The 27,948-nt window shown below is 57.6% G+C and overlaps 2 protein-coding genes and 1 long non-coding RNA gene across 5 annotated transcripts; 1 reads left to right on the plus strand and 2 right to left on the minus strand.

The window, feature by feature from the left end:
- Positions 1 to 7,019: 7,019 nt before the first annotated feature.
- Positions 7,020 to 13,003, minus strand: LOC114817178. The gene is made up of 2 exons (XR_003765014.2): positions 12,811 to 13,003; positions 7,020 to 7,223 (listed from the first exon to the last, which is right to left on the minus strand). It is a non-coding gene; the product is annotated as an uncharacterized LOC114817178 (long non-coding RNA).
- PHGDH (phosphoglycerate dehydrogenase) lies at positions 8,856 to 17,940 on the plus strand. The gene is made up of 12 exons (XM_001515268.6): positions 8,856 to 9,114; positions 12,129 to 12,280; positions 13,079 to 13,144; positions 13,828 to 13,882; positions 13,970 to 14,068; positions 14,611 to 14,743; positions 15,317 to 15,465; positions 15,737 to 15,889; positions 16,230 to 16,362; positions 16,813 to 16,943; positions 17,222 to 17,459; positions 17,671 to 17,940. The coding sequence occupies exons 1-12, from the start codon at positions 8,977 to 8,979 to the stop codon at positions 17,823 to 17,825; spliced, it is 1,602 nt and encodes a 533-aa protein (XP_001515318.4). The 5' UTR covers positions 8,856 to 8,976; the 3' UTR covers positions 17,826 to 17,940.
- A 645-nt stretch (positions 17,941 to 18,585) lies between these two features.
- On the minus strand, positions 18,586 to 27,855 carry HMGCS2 (3-hydroxy-3-methylglutaryl-CoA synthase 2). 3 transcript variants are annotated; one of them, XM_029080317.2, is made up of 10 exons: positions 27,704 to 27,855; positions 25,349 to 25,803; positions 23,816 to 23,941; positions 21,987 to 22,151; positions 21,547 to 21,712; positions 20,809 to 20,979; positions 20,450 to 20,556; positions 19,992 to 20,117; positions 19,679 to 19,787; positions 18,586 to 19,135 (listed from the first exon to the last, which is right to left on the minus strand). In XM_029080317.2, the coding sequence occupies exons 1-9, from the start codon at positions 27,796 to 27,798 to the stop codon at positions 19,681 to 19,683; spliced, it is 1,518 nt and encodes a 505-aa protein (XP_028936150.1). In that variant the 5' UTR covers positions 27,799 to 27,855; the 3' UTR covers positions 18,586 to 19,135; positions 19,679 to 19,680. The 3 variants fall into 3 exon arrangements, with proteins under 3 accessions (XP_028936150.1, XP_028936152.1, XP_028936151.1); XM_029080319.2 differs by having other exon boundaries at positions 19,634 to 19,787; XM_029080318.2 differs by lacking the exon at positions 18,586 to 19,135 and having other exon boundaries at positions 19,555 to 19,787.
- Positions 27,856 to 27,948: the final 93 nt, after the last annotated feature.

Here is a 27,948-nt window from a genome sequence, read left to right on the forward strand (position 1 = left end):
CAGTGGCCCCCGGGGGAGGCTGGTTCCCCCCAGAGAGATCTCCAGGTGCCCGGAGGGGCAGAACTGAACCCTTCCAGTCTGATGACTCTAGCCCACCCCCCTCCACAGTCTGCTCTCTTGTCGCCCCCTCCAGACCCTCCGCTCTGCCCCCGCCAACCCACGCCAAGATACCTCCCAAGACATGGAAAGAGCATGGGCTTGGGAGTCAGAGGTCGTAGATTCTCGTCCCCGACTTGTGACTTCGGGCGAGTCACTTGTTTTGAAGTCTGTCTCCCCCTTTCTAGACTGTGAGCCCGTTGTGGGCAGGAAGTGTATTTGTGGTGGAATTGTACTTCCCAAGACTTTACTACAGTGATTTGCACACAGTAAGCACTCAATAAATTAGACTGTAAGCCCGTCAAACGGCAGGGACTGTCTCTATCTGTTGCCGACTTGTTCATCCCAAGCGCTTAGTACAGTGCTCTGCACATAGTAAGCGCTCAATAAATACTATTGAATGAATAAATACGAATGAATGAATGAATGACCTTTACTTCTCTGTGCCTGTTACCTCATCTGTAAAATGGGGATTAAGACTGTGAGCCCCACGTGGGACAACCTGATTACATTGTACCCGCCCCAGCACTTAGAACATTGCTTGGCACATAGTAAGCACTTACCAAATACCATTATTATTATTAATAATATTATTATTTCAAGCCCCAATCCTGACCCTTCCTCGCTCACCCATCTCTGCATCCGCAGGCCAAACAAAGGCCGCTCGCTGCAATGGGGAGTGGTGGATGGGACCGTTCTGGACCCTCCCTCGTCGCCCCAGGGAACCAGGGGGGAGGGAAGGGGGTTTGGGTGGGAGGAAGGATCCCCCGATATTTGGGGTCAAAGTGTCACTGTGAGTTCAAGACAAAAGGCGGGGTACCTATGTGGTGGTGAGTTGGGCAAGGTGGGTGGGGGTGGATAAACTGGGGTGGGCAGGTACCACAGAGCTGGAGGGAGCTGAGGTACTTTGGGGTGGGTGGAGCAAGGTGGGTGTGTGCATGTGCAGGCTGCGGGAGGGGCAGGGGTAGTGGGAGCTCAAGGTGATCAGGCTGGGGAGGGACAGGCAGGTTCAGCAAGGCTGGGGGTGGGCAGGTTGTGCAGGGCTTGGGAGGGGAGGACAGGCCTGAGGCAGAGGACAGGCTGATCAGAACAGGGGATAAAATGGGGATAAAAGTGTGAGCCCCATGTAGGACAGGGACTGTGTCCAACCTGATTAACTTGGATCTACCCCAGCTTTTTGAACAGCGATTAGCACAGAGTAAACACTTAATGAGTACCATAATTATCATAATTATTAATAACAATAATATATGCCAGGCACTGTACTAAGCGCTGGGATGGATACAAGGTACTTGGGTGGGACACAGTCCCTGTCCCATATGGGGCTCACAGTCTTAATCCCCATTTTACAGATGAGGCAACTGAGTCACAGAGAATTTAAGTGAACCAGAATTAGAACCCAGGTCCTTCTGCCTCCCAGGGCCATGCCCTATCCACCAGGCCACACTGCTTCCCCTGTGGGCAGGATCCGCAGGGTTGAGGAGGGCTAGAGGGTCAGCAGGCCGGGGGGTCAGGGAGGCGGTTCAGGGCTTGAGAGGGGTGGGCAGGTCAGGGGTGGGCAGGATCTGCCAGGGTGGGGAGGGCTGAGGGTAAGGAGGTTGTGGGGGTGGAGGCAGGCCAAGGGATGAGCAGAAGGGCTGGCTGGTTAGGACAGGGGTGGGCTGAGCAGGATGCCCAGAGTTAATGGGCCAGAAAGTGCTGATTTGGGACCTTTCCAGCTGCCCGGGGACACTTAGTTCTCTTCAGCCCTGGTCAGCACGGACCGGAGCCCCAGGGGAGCGAGGCTGGAGTCCAGCCCAGACCGCTGAGGGGAAACAATGGCTTTGCCCTCACAGAGGGGAGCCGGGGCCAGGGGGCATCGACCCCATCGCCCCCACAGCTGGACCCGAGAGACACCGGGCCCAGACATCTCCCGAAGGTGGCATCGTGGCACACTGACAGGCGATTTCCTTCGAGGCTCTCCCGTTCCCGGAGGGCAAGACCTCCCGTGACCCAGCCGTTCCTCCTTCGTTTGCCAGGCTCCCGCTCTGAGACGGAAGCCGAGGCCACAGCCCTAGACCCCGCAGGGAGAGGGGGTCCTTGATCCCGGGCCCTCCACCCCATGGATGGGCTCTGGCACCCAAGTCCTGGTCTGCCCTGGATGCTGGTGCCCGGCCGGGTTCCCGGTGGCGTCCTCTGGGAAACTCACCCTCAGGACCTCCCGGCGGGCAGAGAGAGAAGGGGGCAGACAGGAGGGGCACCTGGAGGGGCACCTGAAGGGCAGGGAGAGGCTGTGGACGGGGCAGGCCCTTGGGGCTGGGTCCTACGGGATCAGGGCCCCCACCTCGGCCCTGGGCCCCCCCCGGGACATTCATCCATTCAATAGTATTTATTGAGCGCTTACTATGTGCAGAGCACTGTACAAAGCGCTTGGAATAGACAATTCGGCAACAGTTCCCCACCCCTCTCCATCCTCGCCGACCCGGCGTGGTCCCGACGTCTCCCCGGCCGCTCCCGGGCCCAAGCCAGCGAGGAGCCGCAGGTGGGCAAGTGAAAAGTGGAGCGGGCGGGGGACAGACCGAGCGGGCAGCCACCGGGAGCAGCCACCGGGGAGGGGACACCGACTGGGGGGGAGGAGGCCCGGGCCGCCGCCCAGCCGGGCACAGGGAGCCGACCTGCTCGGCGCGCCCTCTAGTGATAATAACAATGGTGGTATTTGTTAAGCGCTTACTATGTGCCGAGCACTGTTCTAAGCGCTGGGGGAGATACAGGGTCATCAGGTTGTCCCTCGTGAGGCTCACCGTTAATCCCCATTTTACAGATGAGGTCACTGAGGCACCGAGAAGTGAAGTGACTCGCCCACAGTCACCCAGCTGACAAGTGGCAGAGCCTGAATTAGAACCCATGACCTCTGACTCCTAAGCCCGTGCTCTTTCCACTGTGCCACGCTGCTTCCCTAGTGGCGCCTGCTCTCTCCGGCCTGAGCGAACGGGACCGGGCAGGGGCCGAGGGCTGGGGGGCGAGGCCCCCGCCCCCACGGCCTGCACCGTCGCCTCCCCCGCCTTTGGCCAGAGGCCGCACCGCAGGATGACGCGGCAGCACACTGCACTAGCAAGAGGGACCACTCAGAACCCCACCCCGGAGCTATTCATTCAATCATTAGTACTATGTGCACAGCACTGTACTAAGCGCTTGGAAAATACAATTCAGCAACAGAGACAATCCTTACCTAACAACGGGCTCACGGCCTAGAAGTGGGGAGACAGACAACAAAACAAAGCAAGTAAACAGGCAGGGTGACAGCAATCGACCCAACCATCCGCCGGATTGATGACGTTCCGAACTAGGATTTAGCGAGAGAACAACTGGCTGGGGAAGAATCTTGATTTTTGACCTTGGCTTTTACCACTGTTGGAGTTGCTGCCTGTATCCTCCAGCTTTCAACGTAGGGAGGGAGGAGGGAAAGCAGGCAAAGAGAGGAAAGGGACCCTTTGTAAAAGCTCTGAGGGAGGCTGTGGGTGGCCAGGAGGACTGGCGGCAGGGGGTGGCGTGACTAGCGGGGGCCTGGAGCTGACCTCTGCCCCTTGCCTGTTTCACTCTTCCCCGGGAATCTGCCGGGCAGCAACGGTCAGGGCAGTGGTCGGGGAGGGGGTGGATGGAGGAGGTCAAGGAGATGTTTGAAGGGTAGAGCTGGTAAGGGAAAGAAGGGGAACCTGGGGTCTAGCCAGCGATCAATAATAATGTTGGTATTTGTTAAGCGCTTACTATATGCAGAGCACTGTTCTAAGCGCTGGGGTGGACACAGGGGAATCAGGTTGTCCCACGTGGGGCTCACAGTCTTAATCCCCATTTTTACAGATGAGGTAACTGAGGCACAGAGAAGTTAAGTGACTTGCCCACAGTCACACAGCTGACAAGTGGCAGAGCTGGGATTCAAACTCATGACCCCCGACTCCAAAGCCCGTGCTCGTTCCACTGAGCCACGCTGCTTCTCTAATCAATCTCTCAATTTCCTATAGACCCTAAAGGCTGGGGCCTCCAGCAGTGACTTGGCGGGGAGAGGGGGGCTGCCACTTTTTGGAAAGAGTAAAAAAAAAAAATCAAAACGTTAAAATGATCCAAGATGTCTGCATATATTTATTTCCATGATAACTTGCACTCAGCCCACTGATGGACCCAGTTGCGGCCCAGGATCCTTCACAGCAAGACCCCCTGACCAATTCCAGTATCACAAGCTGCCTCAGCTCAACAGCCACCTCAGCACTTGGGCATTTTCAATTGTATCTTGGGTTACTTCTGTGGATATTTCATCCTGACATTTGCATTACTACCTGTATTATTCCTATTCTTCCTGTCCCCCTGCCCCCCATTAGATGATAAATTCCTTGAGGATAGAGAATGGGTGTCTTGCTACTGCCATACTCTCCCAAGCGCCTAGTACAGTGCCTGGCACTCAGTAATAATAATAATAACTACGGTACTTGTTAAGCATTTACTTTGTGCTAAGCACTGTTCTAAACACTAGATACAAGTTAATCAGGTTCAACACAGTCTCTGTCCCACATTAGGCTCACACTCTGAATCCCCATATTTTACAGATTAGGTAATTGAGGCACAGATCCATTCAATCATATATATTGAGCATTTACCGTGTGCAAAACACTGTTCTAAGCACTTGAGAGAGTACACTATAGCAATAAACAGACACATTCCCTTCCCACAACCAACTCCGGCTAGAGAAGTTAAGTGACTTGTCCAAGGTCACACAGCAGACACATGGTAGAGCTGTGATTAGAACCCAGGTCCTTCAGACTCCCTGGCCCACGGTCTATTCACTAGGCCACACTGTTTCTCAGGAGGTGTCCAATAAATGTCACTGATTGATTGGTTGAAAACCCTGTCACATTGCTGCTACCAAAGACAAAGCTAACTGGGATGGATTGGGCAGGGTTAGACTGGGACTGGGCGGGGCTGGACTGGGCTGGCTCTATTCTGGGGAGTATTTTATCTTATTCAACAGTAGTGAGCACATTTGGCACTGAACGATGAACAGCCCGAGCTTGGCAATGCCCTTGAGCTCTGGAATGGCTGCATCATCTCTGCGCCATGGGGCACTGGTGCAGGCGGAGACAGAAATGGCACCCAAGACACCCAAACCTTCAGCACCTAAATCTGCCCATTCCAGCTGGCTCAGTGCCCACTGTGGCCCATTGCCCAGTGAAGGCAGAGGCGGAGGCATGGCCGGCACCACGGGCTCCATTTCATTCATTCAATCTAATTATTGAGCGTTTACTGTGTGCAAAGCACTGTACTATGTGCTTGGGAGAATACAATATAACAACAAACTGACAGATTTCCGCCCCCAGTGAGCTCACAGTCTAGAGGGGGGAGATGGACTTTAATATAAATGAATAAACAAATAAATACATTACAGATATATACATAAGTGCTGTAGGGACGGGAGGGAGGATGAATGAAGGTGCAAGTAAGGGTGGCACAGAAGGGAAAGGGAGAAGAAGAGGGCTTAGGCAGGAAAGGCTTCTTGGAGATATGCCTTCAATAAGGCTCCACCCCCTAGGCTTCCCAACCTGACCAAGAGCCTGAGGCCCATCCCTGAGCTCCATCTCTGAACCCATTCCTTGGCCTGACCCAGTTCTGTTGTTTCCCCCTACTTGTAACTGATTTTAGTGCTTATCTCCCCTGCTGGGCTGCAAGCCCCCTGAGGGCAGGGATCATGTCTATTAGCTCTAGCATAAATAATAATGTTGGTATTTGTTAAGCGCTTACTATGTGCCGAGCACTGTTCTAAGCGCTGGGGTAGACATAGGGGAATCAGGTTGTCCCACGTGGGGCTCACAGTCTTGATCCCCATTTTACAGATGAGGGAACTGAGGCCCAGAGAAGTTAAGTGACTTGCCCACAGTCACACAGCTGACAAGTGGCAGAGCTGGGATTCGAACTCATGAGCCCTGACTCCAAAGCCCATGCTCTTTCCACTGAGCCACGGTGCTTCTCCGACCCCAGAGCCCTTAAAGCAGTGTGCTACGTACACAGTAGACTGTAAATTCCATGAGAGCAGGGATCATATCTATTAATCAAGCAATCAATTATGGTATTTATTAAGTGCTTACTCTGTGTGGAGCCCTGTACTACGCACTTGGGAGGGTGCAATACAGCAATTAACTACTATGCACTTGGGAGGATGCAATATAGCAATTAACTCTACTGAAATATCCCAAGCTCTTAATAAAGGAAGTAACTTGGTCTCAGGAACTACTCTCGATTGACTGATTGACTGAATGACTGAATTACCACCTTGAAGTCACTCAGGGCCCAAGCTCCATTTCTAGAAGCTTGTTTTGGGCTTTTCCAGCACTTTGGCAATGAGTTAGGCTAGATGTCACTAGCGGAAATGGGGCAGAAGGGTTTTTGAAGTTCTCCATCCTCTGTTTTCCTCCCCTGCCCAAGTCCCTGGACTAGGGGTATCTGAAAGTCAACTAGGATTCATAGCAGAGCCAGTGAGAGAGTGCTGGATTCATCTTCAGTAGGGCTGTCCTAAAAGTTGACTGAGGATTGAAAAGGTGGCTCTCTCAACTCCACCCAATAGGACTGGCCCAATCACCTAATCCCCTTTAAAACAGGCCAGTTTATAACCAAACCCCATCAAATCAATCAATCGTATTTGTTGAGCACTTACTATGCGCAACACACTGTACTAAGAGTTTGAGAGAGCACAAAATCACAAAGTTAGTGGACACATTCCCTGCCCACCAGTTTGCTCAAAACTCCCATTTCCAGTGACGGGTCCCAGAGATGGCCAGTCCACACTTGTGTCCAGCCCCTGGGGAGAACCTATCTGTGGGTTTACCTTCCCTCCGTTCTTGGAAGTCCCATGCAGGTTCGCCACGCTGACCTCAGGGAACGTCAGGAATCACCAGAGATCATCACAGGACACACTTTATTGTACATTCACTACATAGGCCGCGAGATGTCCAATAGGCACTACAGAGAATGACCTTGCTTGCAAGAAGCCTTTTCCCTGCCTGTAAACTTTTTCCTAACAGGTGTAGGGGTTGGTCCCAGCCAGGGTCCTGGGAATGACCAGGAATATCCAGGATGTCTGGACTGTTTAAGAGGCTCATACATATCTGGAGGAGAAAGAGAAGGGACAAAATTGTGGGGAACTGCTGGGTTTGGTAGTGCATTCTCAGAAAGACCAAAGGCATCACTGTTGTTGATCTCTCCCCTCTCCCTCAACACATACTGGTCCTCAATGCTTCGGGGCAGCATTGTAAAAAGGCCCAGTCAGAGGCCCCTTGATTAACAGAACCTCCTCCCCACCTCGCCCCTGGGTCCTGATTGGAAGGCAGTTCTGGTAAGCACTAGTCTGTCCCTGGGCCGCTCCCCTCCCTCCCATCCCGGGAAATGTCCTGAATGTCAGGGAGACGGCTGCCTGCCTAAGAAGAAATCAGATGCCGCCTGCCCGCCCGTTGGACTTGTCTTGGAAGCAGAACGGAGTTGGGGTTCTCAGATCACAGATATGCATATTGGAGAACGGCAAGCCATGTGGCAAAACCAGTTTACAAACTGGGGTAAAGGTGAAGCCAACTGCTTTGAAGGGGGCTGGCTGCAGCACTGTGTGGGGTGAGGGCATGAGGAGGGCTAATAGGTGCTGAGCTAGGTGGTCCCTCTGGTCCTGACCAGGAGAGACTGGGATTCAATAACCTCATTTGGGGGGTGGGGGAGAATCTTCAGCGCTCACCCCCGCCCGCCCCCCCCCCCGGAGGATTTGGGAGGATCCATCTGTCTTTCTGAACCTCAGCCTTCCCGCTGTGGATAGGGAAGGGAGCAGCCCTTCTAGGCTACTGGTTCCGAAAGAGCAGTGGAAACAGCAGTGTGAGAGGCAGCGTGGCCCTGTAGAAAGAACACGGACTTGGAAGTCAGTCGGGATTAGACCCTGACTCCCGGGCCGTGCTCATACCATTAGACCGTGCTGCCCAGAAGTAGTTAGAGACGGCGAGACATTTGCGTGGGAGAGGAGGAGTCAAAGACCTCTGGGGTTCAGCCCAGCCAGGAGAGCTGTTGCCTGCAAGTCTGACACTGACATCTACACCGACCCTAGCAAGGACACCACGCCGACAAAGGCACTGACACCTGAGAGGACTGGAAACAGAAAAAAAACCAAACAGCTTCACCTCCCTGGACAAACCAACAACTTTTCCTCTTTGATCTCAGTAAACTGAGCTGAGCTAAGTGTGCGGGAAGGGCCTGCGTATGTGTATTGGTGTGAGGGTGTAGGTGTGCCTCTGTGTGGGTGTGTGCTTGTATGTGAGTGGGGGGGTGCAAGTGAGTCTGCGTATATTACCCGGCAAATGTCTGTGGCTCAGGACCCAATCCTACTTTGGTAGCCCTTTAGTTCATTTCCACTTCCATATGCTACTCCAGAACAAAGTATTAGCTGATTGCGTATTTACTCGCGTCTCTGTGGAAACGTGTCGGTATCTGTCTGTGAATTTATGTATATGTGGTTGAATGATATAACTGTGTTTGAATGCGGGTGTTCGTCTCAGGTTGTGTGGGTGGGTGTGTTCCTGCCGAAATTGAGAAATTCCCGCCAAATTATCCCTCTGGGGTGAGAAGGGGTGGGCCGGGTAGGGAGAGGGGGGGAGCTATGGAGATTTACTGCGTTTCTGCCCTATGGCACGGAGGGGGCGCGGCTATGGAAATTTCTCCAGTTTCTGGCCAATGATTCGGAGAAGCCAGAAGAGCTCGGGGTGGTGGCTTGCAGGAGGAGGGCACAGCCGCTCGCTCTGCCGAGCTACGGGGTTTCTGCAGGGAGGGCGCGGCGGGCACGGCGGGCAGCGTGGCAGAGGCGGGCACCGCACAGAGGCCAGAGCAGAGATGGCTTTCGCAAACCTGAAGAAAGTGCTCATTAGCGACAGCCTGGACCCGTGCTGCGGGAAGATCCTGCAGGCGGGAGGGCTCCAGGTGGTGGAGAAGCCCAACCTGAGCCCGGAGGAGCTGGTGGCCGAGCTGCAGGTAGGGGCGCGGGGCGGCGGCCGGGTGCCACCCGCTGCGGGGGGACGGATGGGTCCGGGGCTGCGGGGGCCACCCCCTCCTGTCTGATGCAAGACCGAGATCTGCTTTCGCGGCTCGGCGGGCGCCCGAGACCAGACTGGAGGCACCGCCTCCCTTCCTCCCCAGCCTCCCGCCCCCCTCGTCCTCCATCCCCTCTCCGCGACACCCCCCGGCCTGGTCTTACTGCGCAGGTGCCAGGCCGTCCCTGCTCGGTGTTCTCCGACATCCATCCGCCCCTTCTCCAGCCGGGGTGGTGGTTCGACCCGGACCGAGTTTCTCGGGCCGAGGCCCGGGCCTTTCCCCGTCTTTGCTCGGAGGCCCCTGAGAGAGCCGCTGTCCCGGCCGCCCCCCAGCCCTGCCCATCCCCTCCTGGGGGTTCCCCGGGTTCGGGAGATCAGGGTCGTGCCCAATGTGGGACCGGGGCGGAAGGCATTGAATACCCGCTCTGGGCCATGAAGTCCAAAGGAGCAGGTGGGGGAGTGGGTCGGGTGGTGGACCTCGAGGTCTGGGGGCGGCCGGGGCCGGGTCGGTCCGGGGGAGAATGATATGGAAAAGAGGGCCAGGGCAAGATCCCTGACAAGCCTCGTGAGAAGGCCAGTTTCTGGCTGAGAACCAACTCGGTCTACCCATCCACGGAACCGCCCCACGCGGCGGCCCCCTGCCCCACCTACTCTTCAGTTGAAATACTTCTAAGCAACCCCGTGTGCCCCCAGGGATGGCCGTGGGCACCTCCGGCCTCCCCTCCACCCCCATTCCCACCTGCCGGACTCTGGACCACTGGCATCCACAAACACCGGACCCCCACCGGGGGGATGGCGAACCCCGGGGGCATGATCCGGGAGCCATTAAATCCTGACCTCTGCAGGGGTGAACCATTCTACCCTCTGCCCCAACTGCAGGTTGGCGAGCCCATAAGGGGCTCTTGGAGAGGCAGTTGGACCCTCTGCATCATGCAGACAGGCTAACCCTTGTCCCAGCCCTGGGCTAACCATTCCAAGGACGCTCCTGTAATCTAGAGGGTTCTCTGGGAGCCATAGGCTCTGCATCCACTAACTTATTAACCCCCCTGGAGTTCCCAGCCTATTGGTGAAGGGGAGGGGATGCTGAGGGGTGGGGGCAGGGGTGGAACATCCAAGACCGTGTGACTCCTGGTCCAGTTTCTGACCACCAGGCCCCCAGTTTCCCGTCATGCTGTTAACTCTCCATACTCTGTTTGTTCAAGCAGGAGGGAGGGCCAGGGCCCCTGTGGAGCAAGGGGTGGGGGTGCAGAGCCAGATATGTTGGGAAATTTGCATTTTTCATACCTTTTCCAGCTCCTCTCTGAAGTCTGGACTTGGCACTTCACCAAGTCCAGAGACCTTTCCTCTCTGATAAAATTTTCCAGAAATCCCCACTTGGAGCTGGGTTTTGTTCCTGTATGTACTTCATTCAATCATATTTATTGAGCGCTTACTGTGTGTAGAGCACAGTTCTAAGTGCTACTTCCTGCAGACAATCCCTTCAGCTCCTGGCCAGGCTCTCCAGGCTTCCTATAGGGCTTTAGCTCCACTCTGCCAGAGTAGCAGATTCCATGTTTGTAATGGTCAGCTGGCTTTTCTTCAATTTTCTCTTCTACTCTCCCCTTTCTATTCCCCCAATGACTGACTATGGACTGACTGACCAGGAAGATTCCTCTCACACCCCAGAATAGCATCCCAAGCTGCTCTCCTGCCCCATCAGGCTTGCCCAGGGCCCGAGGCCCCAGTGGATCCAGCAGCTACCCTGTCCTTCACTTAGAGGAGGAGGTCCAACCAAACCTCGCTCCCAAGGCGCCTCCAGATTCCGGACTTTGCTGGCGACCCTGGCCTGGCATCAGAATGAGGGGGCTCTGAGATACGGGTCCTCCTAGCCCAAAAATTCGATCTGGGGAGGGCTGGGGGCTTGGGAAACGCTCTGCCCCCTCAAAAGCCTAAGGCTGGATGGGGGCACACTCTTCGCTGGACCCTCAATCAATCAGTAATTTCTGAGCATTACCAGGGTGTAGAGCACTGAACTAAGCACTTGAGAAAGTATAGTTGTCAGTACTGATGGCCCCTGTCCCCAAAGGCCTTACAGTTGAGCAAGAACCCTGAGGGTTGGGAGCAGGGAGACCCAATCCTAGTCCCAGGCTGCCATGCCATTTCAGGCCTCAGTTTTCATGCGGTGTCCTCCCTCAGCTCCTCCTGCTAATGCACTCTAGGGACCTGCCTCTCTCAAGTTCCCGCTAAAGCCTCTGTCTTGGGAAGACCCTCTTTCTTCCCTTTATGAGTGGCAACTTACTAGCACTCTGTGTCCTCTGCCACCCACCTCCTCACCATCCCCCGTTCTCGCCTATCCCGCCGTCGACCCCTGGGCCATGCCATCCCGCGGTCCTGGAATGCCCTCCCTCCTCACCTCCGCCAAACTCATTCTCTTCCCCTCTTCAAAACCGTACTTACAAGTCACCTCCTCCAAGAGGCCTTACCAGACTGAGCTCCCCTTATCCCTCTACTCCCTCTACCGCCTCCCGCAGTAAACCTCCGCAGCTAAACCCTCTTATCCCCCCATTTCTCTCTGCTCCTCCCCCTCTCCCTTCCCATCCCCTCGGCACTGTACTCGTCCGCTCAACTGTATATATTTTCATTACCCTATTTATTTTGTTAGTGAAATGTACATCACCTTAATTCTATTTATTTGCTATTGTTTTAATGAAATGTTCATCCCCTTGATTCTATTTATTGCTATTGTTCTTGTCTGTTCGTCTCCCCCGATTAGACTGTAAGCCCGTCAAAGGGCAGGGACTGTCTCTGTTACCGATTTGTACATTCCAAGCGCTTAGTACAGTGCTCTGCACATAGTAAGCGCTCAATAAATACTATTGAATGAATGGCATGGTTGCCCCCAAGGCCACAGGCTGACTGGCAACCAGCTGGCCACTCCCAGCATCACCATTCCCCTTCCCTCCCTTTGTGCACCAGGACTGTGAAGGGCTGATTGTCCGCTCAGCCACCAAAGTGACGGCCGATGTCATCGATGCAGCTGAGAAACTACAGGTGGTAGGACGGGCTGGCACGGGCGTGGACAATGTGGACCTGGAGGCAGCCACGAGGAAAGGGGTGCTGGTCATGAAGTAAGAGGGTCTAGGTCTGGGCATGGCCAGGGATGGTGTCCCGTGTGCGTGGCTGGCATGGCAGGCTAGGGCCTGGGCTTGGGACCACTACTTGTACCTCCCACCTAATCTACCCATGATCTAGGAGTTAGGATGGCTGCTGGGGGTGGTCTAAATGTGCCACAGAATGGCAGATGCTCAGTGGTTGGGGTGCTTTTCCACAACTACAGTGGACGTGACGCGGGCTGGGAATGGTGCATTGTCCTCAGTCCAGGCAGGAGACTCAGTGTGTACCCAGCTGGTGCCTCATTAAAATGGGGTTGCACCTCCCCAGAGTCAGGGGGATGGACTAGATGAGCTTTCAGAAGAGGTTGGCAGGTGGAAAGAGGTTTGTGCTAGGAATGCCCGGGGCTGACACTTGTGACAAGATTGTCCTGAGGGGAGGAACCCCCAGGTGACTGCCCTATGCCAGGTAGGGTTGCCCAGGTCATCCCAATAGAACAAGATCTCCAGTGGGGAAAGGACCAGAAGGGTTGGCAGGGGCACCTTACCTGACGGCTTCTCTGCTGACCCACCCTGCCTACTGGAGGTTTCTGGAGGCTGGTTCAGACCATCGCTTCTGCAGGCAGTGGCCAGGTGGTGGTACACAGCGGCCGGCGGGGGTGTTAGTGACCTGGATGAGGAGAAAGGGATCAGATTAAGATGGGGTGGCACCCCCTTTCCCCCCGCACAAGCCCTGTTCCTGCACCCATCCCTGCCCCAGACCCTGCCCATGCCGCCCCTCCCTGACCCTGTGCTCCTGTCTTTGCTCGGCTCCAGCACCCCCAACGGGAACAGTCTGAGCGCCGCGGAGCTCACCTGTGGCATGATCCTGAGCCTCGCCAGGTAGGCTTCAGCTGGGTCCTTCCCCATATTACTGATATGGGTGATATCAGCCCTGCCACCCTCACCTGGGCATATGGGCATGGGGCCCCTGGTCTGCTCTGGCACCTTCTGCAGAACCCCCAAGGAGGGTGGGGTGCAGCTTGGGAGGGTATGTTCTCTCCCCCCAGACACACACACACACACACACACCTGGATATCAAGGCTGAAAAGGAGTGGCTGGCCAGGCCTGAGTGAACAAGTATGGCCAAAGCCAGATCAGCCAACCAGACCCACTGGGGCGGACCTGTACCCAAGTGTCCTTCTGACAAGCCTTCAGTGGCGCTGAGGGCTACTCCCTCTAGTTGGGACATCGGCTCCTTCCATCCCCCAGTGTCCCTGAGTCTAACCCTCTCACTCAAGGTGCTGCCTTCCTATTCCCACCCTCTGCAAAGGGTAGGCACGAGGTGGGCTAGCCTGCACAGCTGTTGATGTCCAATATGGTACAAGGGAAGGCAGGGATCGAGGCTGGGCAGCTTCAGGCCTGGACCAATACCTTGGTTTCCCTTCGGCACCTGTCAGTGCTGGCTACCACAGGCTGGGGCCAAGCAGAGTCAAAGATGTGAAAGATGTTGCAAATCGCTAGAGTAGCAGTGGCTGTGTTTCCCCCTCAGCCATACCCCTTTCCTCAATCTTTGCCCCCTCAGACAGATCCCTCAAGCATCAGCCTCAATGAAGGATGGGAAATGGGACCGGAAAAAGGTAAGGAGCCAGGCTAGCTCATCCTTCTGCTCAGATCAGTGGTCGCCATGGCCTCCCAGACCTTCACCTTCTCACCTCTTCTTCTAGTTCATGGGGACCGAGCTGTTTGGGAAAACCCTGGGAATCCTGGGCCTGGGCCGAATTGGGAAAGAGGTGGCCATAAGGATGCAGGCCTTTGGGATGAAGGTAAGAAATGGGGTGGTCCCCACTAGAGGCGACAAGGCCCGCTTCCTTTTTCCCCAGGGCAGGGGGTACTGCCAACCAGCCGGAGGGATAGGCCTGGATGTCCACATCCAATGGGGAATTTCCCCCCTTCCATTCAAGTTCCAGAAATCCTAAAGGGGAGAGTTACAGTTGGTTGAGACGGAGCCAGGGGTGAGAGAGTATATGGCCGCTTGGGCCCGGCTCCTGGGACAGCTGCCCTAACACTGAGTCTGTGTGCCGGCCATGGCCAGGGCCTGCAGGTGCCCTTTGTTGTGCCCCAGTCTGGTCAGCAAGTGGCATGGGGGGTTTGCAGGGGTCCCACAGTATAGCAGCCTCCTGTGCCAGGCCTAATCCCAGTCTCCCCCTCCCCCATCAGTCTTCCCCACTCCCACTTTTTTGTATCTTCCCTTAAGATCAAACTAGGAGATCCAAAATCTGGCCCTTTTACACCCTTCTTTCCTCCCATTCCCTGGACCCCGTAACTTTCTCTCTCTCTCTCTTCCCCCCACCCCCACCAACCGAAGACTGTCGGCTATGACCCAATTACCTCGCCAGAGGTCTCAGCCTCCTTTGGGGTGCAGCAACTCTCATTGGAGGAGATCTGGCCCATCTGCGACTTCCTCACCGTACACACGCCCCTGCTGCCCTCCACCACAGGTTGGCATCACCCATAGTGCCAGGGGTGGGCAGAATCTACAGGCCAGGGTGGTACCTAGACTCTGTACCTGCCCTCCCCAACCCATTGTGCTTGGGTAGAGCAGCTGGGGGCAATTTTAAGGTCTGCGGGCATGAGCAGGGTGAGCAAAGGAGGGGTGAGGTCATCATGTACGGCTGGAAGGAAGGTACCCCTGAGACGCTAGGGAGCCATGCTGGAGGCTGTTGGGGTGGGCACCCACCTCAAGACCCAGTGCTCTTCCAGCTTCCACCAGCACAATGTCCCCCAAGCCAGCTGGGGACCATCTCTGGGCAGAGAGGGTAGCTCTGACAGAGGTACCAGTGGGCACCCAGGCCTGGTCCTGGGTTCCCCTCCTCTGTCCTTTCCACAGTTCAGAACGACCTCTTCCTAACCCTGGAGGGAGGTCTCTCTCGCTCACTCCAGTGCCCACCCTATCAGTGTGCCATCCCATGCCTGTGAATCAGGGAGTAGGGGGAGGGGTCAGTAGTGAGGAGGGAAACTACAGGGTGGGTAGGGAGCATTTAATCTGAGGGTACCCCTCTCCCCTTCTTCAGGGCTGCTGAATGATGCCACCTTCGCCAAGTGTAAGAAAGGGGTGCGGGTGGTGAACTGTGCCCGTGGTGGGATCGTGGACGAGGGGGCACTCCTGCAAGCTCTGCAGTTGGGCCAGTGTGGGGGGGCCGCCCTGGATGTGTTCACCCAAGTGAGTACCAGGGATGGGGGTGGGGAAGTCTCGGAGCTCAGACCAGGCCAAGGGCTGGGGGTGCTTTCTGGCCTGGGGCCACAGCCAGAGCAAGGAAAACCAAGGCCCAAAGAGGTTTAGTGACTTGCCCAAGGTCACAAAGCCAGTTGATGGCAGAGTCCAGACTGGAAGCTGGGTCTCCTGCCTCCCAGACCTTGGAACCCACTGCCTCAAAGGAGGAGATCTCGGATACCTGTCACCTCCAGTTCTGCCCCTCAATGCTCTTTCCTAGGAGCCACCACGTGACCGGGCCCTGGTCAACCACCCGAACGTGATCAGCTGCCCACATCTGGGCGCCAGCACATGGGAGGCACAGAGCCGCTGTGGCGAAGAGATAGCCCTCCAGTTTGTGGACATGGTCAAGGGGAAATCTCTGGCCGGTGTGGTGAGGCCCAGCTGGGTGTGGGGGTGTTGGGGGAGGTGGGTCGGGGGACGGTCCAATCCCAAAGTCTGGTCAGGGAAGCTGAGTAGACCAAGCCTTGGTGGGCAGGGCCCATCATGCAGCCTTTAGGTCTCAGCCCTGCCCATTCTCCATCCTGGAAAAATCTTACTCTGACTCACTGCAGGTTGGGACGACTGCTGCCTCGGGTCTTAACTCCTCACGGCTCCCATCTCTCAGCTGGGCTGGGACCAGGCCAATTGGGGGCAGGACTGGCTTGGGACTGGGGCTGGAATGGGGCTAGTCCTCCACCCCTCTCTCAGATCTGCAGCCCCTCCTCCTACAGGTGAACGCCCAGGCCCTCACGAGCGCCTTCTCTCCCCACACCAAGCCGTGGCTCAGCCTGGCGGAAGCCCTGGGCTCACTGCTGCAGGCTTGGGCTGGCTCACCCAGAGGGACCGTTCAAGTCACAACCCAGGGTGAGATGGCGGCTGGAGGGGGGGGTGGCCGGGGGCGGGGGACGGATGGGCAGGATGGAAGGCTCCACCCAGCTCTGGCCACTGGTCTTGTGGGCCTCAACAGGCTCAAGGCTAAGTGGAAGCTAGGCAGTGGAACTAATGGAAACCAGGCTGTGGTCCAAATGGAAGCCAAGCATTAGGCCCTGCCCCTCCATTGCCCTCCCTTCCTTTCCCTCTCCCCTCCTCTCCTTGCCCCTCCCCAGGCATCCAGGCTCCAGGAGCAAAGAGAAAGGAAGTGGGGACCCTGGATTGGTTGGGGGACTCCCAACCATACCCAGGACCAGCATCTGTGCCAGGGCAGCTTGCCCCACACATGGCACTGTCTTCCCACCCTGACCATCTCCTTTGGCATTGTCCGTGCCTCACCCCCACTCACTACTGCCTGCCTCCTCCCCCGGCCCCTGCCCTCAGGCGCGTCCTTGAAGAATGCAGGAAACTACCTGAGCCCTGCGGTCATCGTCGGGCTCCTGAAGTCCACGGCTCCACAGGCCGAGGTGAACCTAGTCAACGCCCGGCTGCTGGTCCAGGAGGCGGGGCTCAACGTAGGTGCCCCTACCCATGTCTCGTTGCCTGCTGCCCCTGCTCGATCCCATCCATTGCTGTGGCTCACAAGAGAGCCCTTCCCAACTCCATTCCCCCAATTCCAGGGCTCTCCCAGCCTTCCCTCACCTGCTCATTTGACAGGAGCTACAGGGCGTCTGGGACTACTCTGGTTTCTGCTGGGCAGACTTCCCCCTCCAGCACAATCCATTAGGTTCACTCTTTCCTGTCCTCCACCCTGGGGGAGTGACCGTCTGCCCTCCCTGCCCCCTCCTCACAGGTCACGGCCACCCACAGCCCAGCCTGCCCCTCTGACTTGAGTAGTGGAGATGGTCAGGTGGCAGTGACCCTGGCAGGAGCCCCGTACCACGTGGTGGGCTCGGTGCAGGGAACCACCCCAGTCCTGCAGGAGCTGAATGGTGCCGTCTTCAAACCAGAGGTGCCCCTGCGGCGGGGACTGAACCTGCTGCTCTACAGGGCCCCCGGCTTGGACTCCCTGCTGCTGCCTGTGCTCATTGGTAACGGGGCAGGGCCAAGAAAGGTGGTGCCGCGGGGGGTGGGGAGGAGGAGGGCAAGGGCTGTGCTGGATCAGCAAGAGGACCAGGGTAGAGGACCAGGGAAGTGCCTGACTAAAGGGGTGCTGGGAGTGTCGCCACGTCAGGGACGGGGTTAGTGCCAGACTGAGCCCAATTATGCCCATGAAGACACTTTTCCCCATCTTTTCCCCAGGACTTCTGGCCCAGGGTGGCGCCCAGCTGCTGTCCTACCAGACATCGGATGGGTCAGACGGGGCCGCATGGCATATCATGGGCATCTCCTCCACCCTGCCAAACCTCGACACCTGGAAGCAGCATGTGACCGAGGCCTTCCAGTTCCATTTCTAACTGGTGGGGGTGATGAGGTTTGGGATTGGTTGTGCTGGAACCAGTCAAGGGTCCACCCTTTCCCTCCCTGGAGCTTGGAAATCATGACCAACAATAAAAACATTCCTGCACGCTGCTGCCACACTGTCCTTCCTTGGGTGTGAAAGCCCGGGCACACACTTAATCCCAAATGACAGTTGAGGGGTGGAGTTGTCCCCATTCTGCAGAGGGGCACACTGAGATTCAGGCTATTTGGCTTGCTGGAGGACCAGGAGGCTCGTGGACAAAGCCTCCATTCTCCCAATCCACGGCTGTCTCCGCTGTAGCCCAGAGAGGGATCCTTTGGGGGTAGTAATGCCTTCTGGGACTGTTTGCTTCTCTAGGGCAGGGACTTGTCCTCTACTCTTACTGTACTTTCCCAATCACCCAATATGGTATCTGGCACACAGTAGGCACACAAGGATATCAGGTGGTCTATGTTGGGTCACTGGGAAGAGAATCTGGAATGGAAAGGGGAGAGTCAGGGGTGTTAGGTGGCTCATCCCTAACTATGAGGGTAGGTGTCAGGTGGGCAACCAGTACCGGTTATCCTCAGCAACTTGAGGCTTGCTGTTGTGGACAGAGTCCCTGGGTGGATGGGGTTGGGGGTGCAGGGGAGGATATTCCCAATTCAACTCAGCAGTGAATGAGGTGAGGCCACAGGGTCCCTCTGTGGTCAAGCCTATGGGTTGTGATTTTTGTGCCAGTGCTAGCTCATGGGAATCTCTCCAGAAACCAGAGGTGCAGGGGGGAAGGAACCCCTTGTTTTCTCCTTTATTCCTAACACACCGGGGAGATGGGGCAGGGAAATTGGAAATTCAAGGGAATGAGCAAAAGGAAAGAAATCCAGGGTGGCCACCCAGCCTGAATCCCCTTAGCACTACAGACCTGGCAGTTTTGGGGCAATGAGCATCGGGGTCCATCTGCGACATCTTGGAGCAGCCACGTTGTGGATGGGGGAGGGACAGAGCTGCAGAGGAGGACTGCATTCTCTCCCTTTTCCCCCCCCACTTTGCTCTTCTGGTCATTTCCCCTTCCCATCTCCACCCCACCTTGTCCCTACATCTCCAGCTCCAGGGTGGCACGAACTCCACGGCTGGGCCTCGGGTTGGCCGCAGAGGCATCAGGCCGTGAGCTACTGGAGGGGCTGGGGATGGGACTGCTGCACAGGCTGAGAGTGGGGCGTCCATACCCGGCACTTGCTCAGGCTGTCAGGTGGAGCAGGAAGAACTGAAAAATCGAATCTGGGACATCTCTTTCTGGCAACACGTGCCCTGCAGGACTCGACAGGTCTGTGAGGAAGAGAATAAGGGATGGCACCAGGTCCCCTCTCTCCTCCGGCTTGATCCACCATCATTATTGGTGTCTACTGCAAGCAGGGCACCATACTGGGCATCTATTTTGTGCTCGGCCTCCACTGCATGAAGGGCACCATAGTGGATGCCTCTTGCATGAAGAGCGCTAAACAGTGTTCCTGGGCACATTCGTGGTAACTAAAAAAACACTGACCCTGGCCCCATGGGGCTTTCTCTCTAATGGGGGAGACAAACAGCTACAGATTGCCACACACTCTCACACTGTGAGCCTCATGCGAAACCAAGACTGAGTCCAACCTGATCAACTTGCATCTATCTACCCCAGTGCTGAAAACAGTGCTTGACACATAGTAAGCACTTAACAAATACAATAATAACAAAGCCACAAAACAATAATCTGGGGGGCAGGGAATTCAATGAATAAATAAGAAATCTCCCAACACCTGATCCCACCCTCTGTCCCCGTCCCCCTACCCTGGAGACTGTGGTTTATGGGGTGGTTCGGCCGGCAGTGGTCACCTTTAGAGGGGTCGCCGAGCGTATTTCCGCCGATACAGGGTGTCCACCTGCTCCAGGTACCACGTTCCCGGGAACAGAATGTCTTTGTCCCCCGGTGGGGAGAAGTCCACTGAGGGAGGAAGAAGAGACCGTCAGGCTGGCGCCATCCCGGCACTGCTGGAGACCCAGGACACCCCGACCCGGCCAAGCCAGACCAGGGAGGCAATGCCATAACAGCCAGGCCCCCACCCTCCGGCCCCTGGTTGTGGCCCTCGCCCTCCAGGCTCCACCCCCGGCTCGACCCTCACCCTCCTGCCCCAAGGCACCCCCTCACCCATGTGGGAACACTCCTCCCTCTGCTTCATGATTTCCGAAAACTGCTCGGGAGACAGGCGCTTTCTGGAGGCCAGGCGGCCGGGCAGGTCAGTCAAGCTGGACACCAGCTTGTCCAGGGAGGAGCCTGAAGTGAGGAGAGGGGTGCCGAGGCACAGAGAGACAGTGACAGAGAGACATTAAGTGCTCTGCTCCGCGCCAACCCTCCCCCCCCCCCCCCCGTTTCGGAGGCGGTAGGGGAGATCGGGGCGGGGCGGGGAAGGTGGAGGGAGGGGAGGATGGCAAGCTGGGGAGAGGAGGCGGCGGGGAGACCGGGAGGAAGCTGCAAGGGGCGGGCCGGGATTCAGGCGACCTTCCCTCTCCTCCCGCCCAACCCAGAGGCCGCAGCTCCCGGGGGACCCCGGTCCCCAGCCCAGTTTCGGGGAGCCCCGAGAGGCGAGGCCGGGTAGGGGGTCTCACCCTTTGCGGCGTCCTGGGAGACGCGGAGGGAGAAGAAGCTGGCGGCCAAGCCCGAGCCGTAGGAGAAGGCGCCGATCCGGCTCCCCGCCAGCTGCTCGGCGCTCCGCCTGCGGCAGGGAGCCCGGCGCGCTCAGAGGGGCTGCGGCCCACCCCTCGCCCTCCTGGATCCCGTGCTCCCCGGGGGCCAGCTCGCCCGAGGGCCGAGGCCACGGCCCCCAGGGAGAATCTCACTCGGGTGGGCGCTGCAGAGGGTATTGGACTCTCCCGAGCGCTTACTACAGTGCTCTGCACGGAGTAAGCGCTCAATACATACCACCGATTGACTGATAGGGGGGAGAGACGAGCGGCGACCAACTCACTGGGACAGGAGGGAAGCCAGGCAGCCGTACATGGACGGCGTGTACATGTTGCCGTTGTGCGTGGACAAGAAGAGGGACGGCTTGGTTTTCTGGTTGAACACGTCCTGGGAGGCCTTCTGAAACGCCTTCTCCACGTCCTTGTTGAAGTACGTGTCCTCCAGCTTCAGCTGCCTGCGGACGGGAGGGCGCAGCTGGCCGAGGACAGCCAGGGCCTCTGTGGGGAGGGGGCGAGGGCGGACCCCTACGGCCTGGGTGGCCGTTCTCGAAAAGCCACGGACGGGCTAAGCCCGGCCCCGAGGGCAGAGAGGGGGAGTAAGGATGTGCAAGCGTGAGCCTGTATGCGGGCCTGTAAGGACGTGCGAGCGTGAGTCCGTCTGAGTGCGTGTACGTGGCGGTGAGGGTGCCGAAGAGGTGCCTGTATATGAGAGTCGGCAAGTGTCGCTTGTGCGTGTATACTTGTGTGAGCCTGTGCACGTATGCATGCATGTGAGCCTGCATGTCTGCATACATAGCATGCCTGAATGAGTCTGCGTGCATTTGCATGCATGTCTTTTTATACGCGTGCGTGTGCATGCCTGTGTGAGCCTGTAGGCGTGCTTGCGTAGCTCTGCATTCAGCACGGCTGGCTCCGTCGCCGCTTCCTATGACAGAGGGGAAAACTGGGTCCCCTAAACGACCCGTCGCGTTACCGGCCGAGACGGGAACAGCCCTGAACCGCCTTGTGTCGGGGTGGGTCACCTGAAAGCCTCCAGCCCCTGGTACGAGCCGTTCCGGGGGCCGCTGCTGCCCGCCAGGAAGTCGTTGAAAGCCAGGCGCGCCACCGACTTCTGCACCAGTTTGCAGAACGGCGTGTGGAAGATGATGAACTCAAAATCGTCCAGGGTGAAAGGTCGGGTGATGCCGGCTACAGGGGCGGAAGGGGTGGGTCAGGGCAGGGGACTAGCCACCTGCCGCCTCCCCAGCCCACCACGCCCCTATCCCCCAGGCCCCTCCGTTTGGATTTGTCCGAGGGTCCACGGCCGGGCCCGTCCCCCTACTCCGCGCAGGAGACTGAAGCCCCGCGAACCCCCGCCCTCTCGGAGATAGGAGAGCCGCCCGGCCGCTAGGCAAATTGCCCTGCCCTCTGCCCCCTGTCCCCTGCCTTCGGCCTCCCGCTCCGTCCCGCCCCGGCCCGCAACTGTTCTGCCACTGCTGCTCGATCTTCCTGCGATAGAAGGCGTAGCAGCGATCCAGGGCTCGCAGGTAGCACAGGATGGAGAGCTTTCCGTCCACCACAGGGTACTCGGAGGACAGGTCCGGCTTGTAGAAGTCATACGCGTTTTCCATGTGGGTGCCCCGCAGTCCTGGGGGAGGGGGGTGGTGCCAGGGACAGAGAGAAAGCTGGTGAGGATCGGTTCGGCTTGGGACTCACCCTAGCCCCATGGAGCTACAGGGGATGAGCGGGGAGAATCAGTGGTGTTGGAGGGTCGGGCTGGGTTACTGGGGGAGAGTCGGGAGGTGGATAATCCATCCCTAACCATGAGGGCATGTGCCCAGGAGGGCGACCGAGAACATGTCTTCCCAGGGTCCAGGTGCTCCTTGGGAGACCCAAACTTTAGCCGGACGGGCCTTGGGAGCGCGGGAAGGGGGTCGTCGCCCAGGACTGATGTTATTGGAGTTGAACCACTCCCCTCCATCCCCGCCCCCCGACCCCGGTTCAGCTCGGCTGGGCTAACGGTTATCGTCGCGATTTAGCAGCTGTCTTCCTCCTGCTCCCCCGCACCTGCACGGGCTCGGCGGAAGTCGGGCTGACACCGAGGGAAATTAGGGAAATCAACCCTCCCCTCCTCGAGTTTGGGCTTCTTCCGCACTTGGGGGGGGGGGGGGTCTGCTGGACCGCAGGCCTTCAGATCCTAACCCAAGAGAAACCGGGACCCCTGTCGTCCCCTCCTCGCCCACCCCGGCCCCCCCGGGCAGGGCGGAACCCCCTACAGCCCTAATTCCCACGCTCATCTACAAATCCCTTCTTTTTAAAAAAATGGTATTTGTTAAGCGCTTATTATGTGTCAAGCACTATTCTAATCGCAGGGGTAGATACAAGTTAATCAGGCCGGGGTCCCTGTCCCTCATGGGGCACACAGTCTAAGTAAGAGGGAGAACAGGTACTGAATCCCCATTTTACAGTTGAGGAAACCGAAGCACAGATCAGTTAAGTAATAATAATAATAATACTAATGTTGGTATTTGTTAAGCGCTTACTATGTGCAGAGCACTGTTCTACGCGCTGGGGTAGATACAGGGAAATCAGGTTGCCCCATGTGAGGCTCACAGTCTTCATCCCCATTTTACAGATGAGGTAACTGAGGCCCAGAGAAGTGAAGTGACTTGCCCACAGTCACACAGCTGTCAAGTAGCAGAGTCTGGATTTGAACCCATGACCTCCGACTCCCGAGCCCGGGCTCTTTCCACTGAATCACGCTGCTTCTTTAAGTGACTTGTCTAAGGTCACCTGGCTGGCAAGTAGTGAGTCGGTAATAGAACCCAGTTCACCTGGCTCCTAGGCCCGAGGTTTTCCACTAGGCGTCCCTGCTCCCCGTTTATGTCTCCGCGGCTAGATTGCAAGCGCCTTGAGGGTGAGGATCGTGTTTTCTATCTACTTGACGCTCCCAAGTTTTTAGTTCAAGTGCTTTGCATAAAGGAGGTGCTCAGGAAATAATCATCTCACCCACCGCCAACCCCCTAGCTCACCCCGTTACGCTCCCTTTCACTCTGCTTCCAGATCACTTTCCTAAAAAAAAGTTCCATAAGCATCTCCCCATTCCCGAAAAACCTTCAATGGTTTCCATCCCTCTTGGCATCAAGCAGAAACTCAGCTCTACAGTAAGTGCTCAATAAATACAGTTGAATGAATGAATGAACTAATGAATTTGTTGCTCCCCACGCCACTCTTCCAGGTACAAAACCCTCCCACTCGCCTCTCCGGGAGGCCCTAGGACCACTCTGTCCCGCCCCCACGCCAGTGACTCACCTCGCTCTAGTGCCAGGGGGGCATTTGGTCCGACCAGCATGGCCACAGCTCCCGCTCCGCCGGTGGAGCGGGCATTTCCCGACGCATAGACCGCAATGTCTCCACAGACCACCAAGGCGTAGCGCCCTGCGCGCGGAGAAAGGGGGGACACGTGTGAGACCCCCACCTCCTCCCCTGTGGAATAGATGTCTCGCTCCTGATGGCCTCGCCCTTTCTCCTCCGTCTACACCCAGCCAGCCGGCAGGCCTAGCCTGCTGCGTTTCCTCGTACCCGCAACCCACCCAGGGAAGAGAGTTTGGGCCAGAACACGCTTTCTCTGAGCAAACAGGAACGCAGTTAACTCGGACAGCAACGCAGGGTCGCGAAGAGTCGGGGACCGTAACAGGCACCTGGATTGTAGGGCTCCACCTAGACCCCAGCTCATCTGGGATTCGGCGTGATGGGCCGCTTCATTTCAGCCCCTTTAATAATAATAATGATAATTATGGTATTCGTTAAGCGCTTACTATGTGCCTAGCACTGTTCTGAGCGCTGGGGTTGATACAAGGTATTCAGGTTGTCCCACGTAGGGCTCACAGTCTTAATCCCCATTTTACAGAGTAGGGAACCGAGGCCCAGAGAAGTGAAGTGACTTCCCCACAGTCACACAGCTAAGTGGTAGAGCTGGGATTCGAACCCATGACCTCTGACTCCCAAGCCGGTGCTTTTTCCACTAAGCCACGCTGCTTCCCTTTCCTCCTCCCCCTGTGCTCTGTTGGTCCAGACTCGGTGGTTGCGGCTGGAGGCGGCTGCTGGGACTGAGGCAGGGTCGCAAGAGGGTATTTATCCTCTCGGTTTTAGGTGGCGCCGAGGGGAACCTGCCTGGCGAAGTGCAGGACCAGGGCTGGCCAACAGAGGGCAGTGCGCCGCACAGGGCTGGCCAGCAGAAGACAGTGTGCTCCGCAAGCCAGCAGGGGGCAGTGCGCTCCACAAGGCAGAGCGGAGACCTCGGGAAGAACGCGGGGCGGGGACGGGCCGGGCTGGCTCTGTGCTGCGGGCTGTCAGTGGGGAGAGTGTCAGGGATGAGAAAGAGGTCACCATTACCCTGCTCTGATAATAATAAAAATAATAATGTTGGTATTTGTTAAGCGCTTACTATGTGCAGAGCACTGTTCTAAGCGCTGGGGTAGATAGAGGGAAATCAGGTTGTCCCACGGGAGGCTCACAGTCTTCAACCCCATTTTACAGATGAGGTAACTGAGGCCCAGTGAAGTGAACTGACTTGCTCACAGTCACACAGCTGACAAGTGGCAGAGCCGGGAATCGAACCCATGACTCCCAAGCCCAGGCTCTTTCCGCTGAGCCACGTTGCTGATCCAACTAGGACCCGGTCATTCGGTCCTCGCTCTCCCTGGCCCGCTTCTCTCCCCCAGTTCTGGGGGTTAAGCATCAGGGGCGCGTAGTACAGTGCTCTGCACATAGTAAGCGCTCAATAAATACCATTGACTGACTAACTCCCCCCCCCCCGGGGGGCGCGGGCCGACGGTCACCCACCATCCCAGGAGCTGGACTCCACCCAGTTGGCCGCGTTGAAGAGCGATGCGGTGCCCCCATAGCAGGCGTTGGTGGTGTCGATGCCCTCGATGTCCGTGTTGCCCGAACTCTGGAACAGGTCCATGAGCACGGTCTTGACGGCCTTGGACTTGTCGATGATGGTCTCGGTGCCCACCTCCAGTCGGCCCACCGCATCCCACGGGAGGCCGGAGCGCTCCATCAGCCGCTGCACCACCGTCAGGCACAGGGAGTTGATGTCCTCGTGGGCAGAGCAGAACCCCATCTGGGTCTGGCCCAGGCCCACCGTGTACTTGCCGGCCTCCACTTTGTCGAACTTCTCCAGGTCCACCTGGTCCACGTACTGGGAGGGGAAGTAGACCTCCAGCGCCAGGATGCCCACATCTCTGGGCCAGGCATCGGGGCCACCCGAAGGGGCAGCGCCCTTCGAGGACGGCCTGCGGGGGCACAACCAGACATTCGTCAGCCGCGCGACGTCAGGCAGACCCGGGGCAAGCCTCGGGAACTGCACTTCCACCAGCGGAAAGCATGATGCGGATGGAGAGAAGCAGCCTGGCTCAGTGGAAAGAGCATGGACTCTGGGAGTCAGAAGTTCTTGGGTTTTAATCGCTGCTCCGCCCCTTGTCTGCTGTGTGACCTTGGGCAAGTCATTTCACTTCTCTGAAATCTCAGTTCCCTCAGCTGTAAAATGGGGATTGAGACTGTGAGCCCCACGTGGGACAGGGACTGTGTCCAACCCGATTTGCTTGTATCCATCCCAGAGCTTAGTACAGTGCCTGGCACATAGTAAGTGCTTAACAAATACCATAATTATTATTAACCCGACGGGCGAGTAGGCGTTAGACGGGGACGTTGGCGGAGGGAACTGGACTTGTAGCCGGGGGGCGAGTGTGTGGAAAGCAGGCCATGCGGGGGCCGGGGAGGTGAAGAGCAGGCGATCTGGGAAGAGGGTTTGGACAGCGGGCCTTGCAGGGAGCGGGTGGGGGCGTTGCCGGCAGCAAGGTGGAGAACAGGCTTTGTGGGACAGAGGTTGACAGAAAGCAGGAGCGGCGACTCGGGGTGGGGCTGGGCCCCGCTTTTCTCCCTGGCCCACCCAGGCCCTCGAACCCGGGACCCGCTCAGCCTCCACCGCTGAAAGGACTGGGGCAGCGGTGGCGAAGTACACGGCATCGATGCGCGAGCTGTGGAGCAAGGGAGGAGGAGCCGCACTCGGGGCCGCCTGAGCACAGGGCAGGTAGGCCGGTCCTCGGAATAACAGTGAATCCGTGTGGCCCTTCAGGTCTCGTCTCTGCCCGTCCAGTCATCTCGACATTCTCGAGGCGGGCCTTGCCCATCTCCATTTTATCCATGAGGAGACAAGAGGCCCAGAGAGGTTAAGTGAGTTGCCTGACGTCATACAGCAAGACTGGGCAAAACCGGAATTCACATCTGGATCTCTTGATTCCCAGAATCAAGCTCTTTCCAAGCCAGGAGGCGAAACCCTTGAATATTAGCGCCCAGTCAGAGATCGAGGGCTCACCCGGACGGGCCAAGGATACCCGAGTCCTTCTGCCAGATACTGTTTTTATCTTTATGGTATTTGTTAAGCGCTTACTCTATGCCAGACACTGGACTAAGTGCTGGGGTAGACACAAGCTAATCAGGTCGGACACGGTCCATGTCCCACGTAGGGCTCACAGTCTTAACCTCCCTTTTATAGACGAGGTAACTGAGGCACAGGGAAAATAGATATCTTGCCCAAGGTCACACCACAGACTAGAGGTGGAATCGGGATTAGAACTCAGGTCCTTCTGACTCCCAGGCCCGTGCTCTATCCACTAGTCCACGTTGCTTCTCTATCTGCTTCTTCATCATCTAGTGTTGATGCTTCTACCCTAGGTCCGCTGCAGCCCTGGAGGAGAGGGAGGGAGTCTTCTCGCCGGACCCGGGAGGAGAGAGCCCGTCCACGTCCCGTCCCTGGGGGCCCGGGGAGGGGACAAGCTACTCCCCCTCTCCAGCCCAGGCGACCCCCAGGCCGGACTGAAGAGGGGCCCAGAGTCCCCGTGAAAGGGGCTGGAAGCCAAAGGGAACCGTTCGGTGCTAAGTGACTGGATCCGACTTCCGAGGAGAATCGAGGGACAGAGTGGACGGGGCTTTGCTCTCTGCCCCCCGCCCCGCTGCCGGACACAAAGGAGAGCCGCCAGGACCCGAGGAGACGTGTGGACACCCCGGGGATCCGAGCCGGTCAGGCAGCCCCGGACCGACCCTGCGATCCCCGCGCTCCCAGTCCCGCCCAGCAGCCGCGGTGGAGGCGGGCGGCGGGCAGAGACCCTCCCCACCACGGGCCCCCTGACCCACCTGGAGAAGGCCAGGGGGAGACGCTGCAGCGCCCGCTTTGGCGCTCTGTTCCGCAGCCGCAAAGCTTGCTTCACCGGGCCGAACAGGCGCAGCATCTTCCAGCGACGTAGGCCGTGCGGGGATTCGGTGCGGGCAGAGGGCTGGGGCCGCTCCTCCAGCGGTTATGTAGCGCCCGCCCGTCCGCCCCCCAGGCCTCCCGGGCCCAGCAAGCCCCACCCCCCAATTATCGAGGGTTAGGCTTCTCT

This window comes from Ornithorhynchus anatinus, chromosome 16 (genome assembly GCF_004115215.2).
Source record: "Ornithorhynchus anatinus isolate Pmale09 chromosome 16, mOrnAna1.pri.v4, whole genome shotgun sequence".
NCBI classification, from domain to species: Eukaryota; Metazoa; Chordata; class Mammalia; order Monotremata; family Ornithorhynchidae; genus Ornithorhynchus; species Ornithorhynchus anatinus.